We start from the raw sequence: 5,012 nt of genomic DNA on the forward strand, positions 1-5,012 counted from the left end.
GGAATCAAATTTTGTAAAGATAAAAATCTTCCATCAGCCAGTTTTTTTCTTCTCGGAATGTGAAGTTGTGGTGGGTCTGGAAGAATCATCTTCCATCAGACCAGCCAATTTTTTCTTCCGGGCATGTGAGGCCGGTAGAAGTTTTGGTGGGTCCGGAAGAAAACGACCTTTTTGTTTTCAAATGAAACGTGAAACCAGCCAACTCATCCAAAAATCAGAGAACGACTTCAAGGGTGAACCAGCAGGAAGCGCGCTCGCTCTCTCCCTCAGAGATAAGGCGCCGCCCCCCCCCCCCCCCCCCCCCCGCTCCCTCTCTCTGGCTGCGCGCACGCACGTGCCTGTCCCGCTGTGTCTCTCCATCCGCCATAGCTCATCCCTGAATGGAAACCGTTTGGATGACTGTGCGGACGCAATGGTGTCGAATACTAGCCAGCAGCTTAGACTTGACGCTGCTGGTTTTCTGCGTGACCCGAACCAGACGATCCCACCTACGTGGCCTCGCCATAGCAGGGGTAGTGGTGACATCCGCCCTGTTACTCGCCATAGCAATACTCGCCCGCAAGAGGAACAGGAAGATGAAGAGGGAATTGGAAGCCAGGGTTGAAGCCAGGGTTGCGGTCGCTGCGGAGGCGGCACGAAGGAACGAGGAAGAGGAGCGGATTCTGCAGCATCTGGAGAGCTGCCTGCCGAGGAGGTTTACTCTAGAGGAGTTGCAGGTAGCGACGGCGGGGTTCAGCAGGAAGCTGGGCCATGGTGGCTTCGGGTCTGTGTATGACGGAACCTTAACGGACGGCAGCCGGGCCGCCGTCAAGCGCCTGGACGGTCAGGCGGACGCACGCTCCGACAAGCAGTTCTTCACGGAGGTGGCTACCATCTCCCGGATACACCATGTGAACCTGGTCTCCCTCCTGGGCTTCTGTACCGAAGGCCCTGAGAGGCTCCTCATCTACGAGTTCGTGGACAACTCCTCCCTCGACAGGTGGCTCTTTCCTAAACGAGGAAAGGCCCTTGATGACGTGGTACCCTCACCCTTCCCCCATGTGTCGCCCCTCGATTGGCCCACCCGCTTCCGTATTGCCCTCGAGACCGCCCGCGGCCTCGCCTACCTCCATGAGGAGTGTAAGGAGAAGATCCTCCACTTAGATGTCAAGCCCGAGAACATCCTCCTTGACCGGCACTTCCATGCCAAGGTTAAGTATCCATGAACTAGTCTCGGTTCGTTAGCCTTTGTTGTGTTGGTTAGCATTCACGAATCCAAAGACTATCCAAACTTGGAAATAGATAGGTGCAATAGTGGTTTTATACAATGCATGCGTTAGTTTTTAAAAGAGATGACTTATAAGATGCGGTTTCTAAGAACCAATACAAACACTTTCAACATCAAAATAGATAGATGCAGCTTAAGATTCGCAAAACCATGACTAAAATGCACTTAACTTTGCCAATTTTCAGCCTTAGAGGTTTCTTTTTCCTATTTAGCAATCCCACATACACTAGCAACATCAAAAACTAACTAAAGTGGACTTATCTTATCAAATTTAAGATCCCAAAAACTTCAAAAGTTCTTGTTTTCCAATTTGGTAATTTGTTTTGAAACTATACTTATATGTAACATCCTCAAATGCATGCATGTTGATACTAAACCCATGGTTTTTGTGAATATTGATCTAGGTGGGTGACTTTGGACTCTCCAGAAGCATTGGTCGAGATGCCCCTAACAATGTAATTGTCACCACCCTTAGGGGCACCCCCGGTTACCTTGCTCCAGAATGGCTTCGCGGCTTTGGTGTAGATAGTAAAGCTGATGTCTATGGCTTTGGTATGGTTTCCTTAGAGTTGGTAAGTGGACGTCGTATCATCGACCACTCACTCTGCAACTCCGAATATTGGCATCTACCCACATTAGCCTTCAATAAGTTCCGTGAGGGTTTGCCTCATGATGTATTTGATCCTCACCTATACAACCAACTCGATCCCTTAGCTTCTGAGCAAGCAATCTTGCTCATTAAAGTGGCCTTATGGTGCATCCAAGAAAACCCATCCCTACGGCCTTCTATGAGCAATGTGGTGCAAATGCTAGAGGGCAACCTCCATGTCATTAAGACCCCTACTAGTTTGCACGAAGTACCTACCATCAACAACTCTCTAGCATTTTCGTCCTGTGATGACATGCATTCTCTAATCCTGACTATGCCTCGATAATACAATTCTTGATATCACTTGGCAATTTCTTTTTTAGTTATTTATTCTTTGCAATGTTTCTCTTGTTGCGTTTGAGCAATATCTTATAACAAATTTTCACAGTTCCATTGCTACTCCCACTTTTCGATATGATAACTTGATGTCCATTTTAGGTCTTATCATGCTATTTTCTACTATTGCAAGTTTGTATTCACCCCTCGAGTTTTTATTTCACCTACTCCAAACTACTATACACATTGCGTTATCGTGACGCTGCGCGTCTGCCACTGCAAACTTGAGGGCGGAATTTTTTGCCAAAATTTTGAACTCTTAAGTCAGCGTCATTATGAGTTTATTTTCTGTTGTGTGTATCTTTTGTGTTTGAATTTGTATGTCATGGGAGCTTGTAGAATCCAGCAAAGGATTTATAACTTCGGTAATCAATGGGTCAGGTAAGATACTTATAATTACTATTGGCATGAGAACAGAGTGGGAGAAATTGATATCCAAGCTCAGTGAAGATGGAAATTTGGAGAAACGGTTACAGGTTCAGATCAATGTGGTTGCAACTACCATAGGGAAAATTCGACTAGCTTTTATTCTTCTTACTTTTATAGTCTTTTTTAGTACAATTTTTGATAGTAGGGTTTCAATGGAGATCCGAATAATTTTTGAAAATTGTAAATTACTTTGCAATTGCAGTTTCATTCCTGAGTGTTGCGGTTCTCGAGGGGCTTCCTCTTCCCATAACACTTAAATTTATGTTAAAGCTCTTGTTTGAAATCTAACAGCCTATGAGACAATGGGCTCAACAACATGCGTTTGCAGAAGAAACTCCAACAACAAATCATATGATCGTTGTAAATATATGTTATGATGAATTCCTTGGTTGGGCAATGGAAAGAATTAAGATCCCGATGTGAGATATTAAAGGTTGAACCCTTCAAATTCAGAGGAAAAGAGAATGATGGTATTGTTGGAATTGGTAAATGTAAGGTGGCATAGGTAGGAGATGGTCAATTAAGTGTGACTTGACAGCATTATGGGCAAGTTAATGACAAAAGCCTTGATGTCAAATAGAGGCCACAATTATTGAATGCTTTTTGAAGATGACATTAGAGATATTTTTAATTAAAGCTTCTGAGAGGAAAGCTATAAGCTTTAATGTATGGATGCGTGAGGATGACGCTAAAAAGGGAGGCACAATCAGTTTAAAAAGAAAAACGAAGATGATGAGAAGGTGTGCTCCAGTCGAGATATTGGAAGATGATAGAACGGACAGTCCTGAAGAAGGCGAGGAAGCTTCATCGCCAGCTACAGCGCCACTCTGAACCCCGTGTCGACTTGCATTAACTATGGAGGTTCGAGGGGGGAAATAACGGGGCTCGTAGTTGAAAAAGGAGACACAGGAGAGCTCGAAATGAAGACAAAGACGAGACTGTTGCTGCGACATCTGGCGAAGGGTGGAGGAATCGGCAGTTTCGTTGAATTGTGATGGTGGACTGAAGTTGCTATAGTACGTGAGGAGATTAAAATTGACACTCAGTTGTGGGTGATGAAGAAGCTACGAAGGAAGACTGCAATGATGGATGACACAGAGCTCGGCACGATGGTTGAAACAAGTCAAAAGGTGGTGATGACGACGACAAAGTGGCTGATGATGAACATCTGACAAGCGGAAGTGGAGGATGGAGATCTTCGACGAAAGCTGCAAAATTGGACATTTCTGAAGTTGTCGATTGAAGGTAACAACAAGAGAGGCTACACTTGATTTCTAAGCTAACTTCCCGCAAGGTTATTCATCATCGTCTGTAGCTGTAGGATGTGTCTATCAAGGACTCTCTGTCGTGAAGGACTGTCATGTGACATCCTAATAGTGAAGAAGAAGAGTAGTTGAAGACAATAAGGAGTTTGACGAAGCTAGCAAAGGACGATAAAGGTGGCATTGATTAATTAAGAAGATGGAGAAGAAGACTACAGAGAAAACTGTTGCTTCCAAAACTTCCCAAGCCATAAACTTGGCAGCCTCAATTTACAACAGCCAATCTGATGCATGACCCAGCACTGAGGGATGTCATTGCCATCGAAAATATGGCGACAAGAGTGAGGAGGAGTTTGAACGAAGACGAGATGTTGCAGAGCTGAAGGTGACGAAGGACGGGTCGCAGTAATGAAACGAGGCTGAGGGAAGCACCAATTTTGCACATCTACAAGTACGAGAAAGCTGCTGCCTGCCAACTTTGGAGAAGGTCGCCTGGACTCTGCGACTATAACTTGAATCACAATTGCTGGAAGCTGCTTGCATAGATCATTAGAACAGAGAGCTTTGGAAGCTAATTGTCAAAGACCTACGAATTGAAGGGGACTGCATGTCCTTTGGGTCATTAAAGTTAATTCTTTCCTCTCATATCACTTCTTCATCATCATACCATCATCTTTAGTTTTAGTCTTTCTTTAGAGGTTACAATAATGCCGGTTGTTTGTAGAGGAGAGGAAAAGAAGGAATAATCTCTCTGCCTTCACTTTGCTCTCTAAACTTCATCTTTAACAATCGAAACATCTTCGTTATGGTTTTACAGTAAGAATGATGGAATGAGATTTCTACTCATTCGTCTCTCCATATATTTTTCTTCAATTAAGTACTCTTGATCTATTATTCTCATCTCACTTAGTGTCCCTACGACTTGGGGGGTTCACTCATGAATATATGTATATATAACGTGAGTTCAAAATAAGGGATTTTTAAAATACCAATTTTATACATTTTTTACATATAGAAGGGTGTCATATAAAAAAGGGGTTACTTATAGATTGAATAGAAAAGGGTTGTG

General features: G+C 43.8%; 1 protein-coding gene across 3 annotated transcripts; it reads left to right on the forward strand.

The window, feature by feature from the left end:
- Nucleotides 1-293: 293 nt before the first annotated feature.
- Nucleotides 294-4,794, forward strand: LOC148037602 (G-type lectin S-receptor-like serine/threonine-protein kinase SD2-5). Of its 3 annotated transcripts, none has more exons than XR_015690666.1 (3): nucleotides 294-1,190; nucleotides 1,672-3,926; nucleotides 3,997-4,794. XR_015690666.1 is itself a non-coding variant. In XM_087676548.1 (2 exons), exons 1-2 carry the CDS (start codon nucleotides 381-383, stop codon nucleotides 2,200-2,202), a joined length of 1,341 nt encoding a protein of 446 aa, XP_087532674.1. In that variant the 5' UTR covers nucleotides 294-380; the 3' UTR covers nucleotides 2,203-4,794. The 3 variants fall into 3 exon arrangements, 1 of the variants encoding a protein (XP_087532674.1); XR_015690667.1 differs by having other exon boundaries at nucleotides 4,003-4,794; XM_087676548.1 differs by having other exon boundaries at nucleotides 1,672-4,794.
- The last annotated feature ends 218 nt before the right edge of the window (nucleotides 4,795-5,012 follow it).

Source organism: Lygodium microphyllum, chromosome 4 (assembly GCF_053477565.2).
Source record: "Lygodium microphyllum isolate KBCC chromosome 4, Lygodium_microphyllum_v1.1.10, whole genome shotgun sequence".
Lineage (NCBI taxonomy): Eukaryota > Viridiplantae > Streptophyta > Polypodiopsida > Schizaeales > Lygodiaceae > Lygodium > Lygodium microphyllum.

Coding starts and splice junctions, on each gene's coding strand:
- LOC148037602 (XM_087676548.1), top strand. CDS start 381: ATGGAAACCGTTTGGATGACTGTGCGGACGCAATGGTGTCGAATACTA. Junction 1,191..1,671: donor ACCGGCACTTCCATGCCAAG/GTTAAGTATCCA, acceptor ATATTGATCTAG/GTGGGTGACTTTGGACTCTC.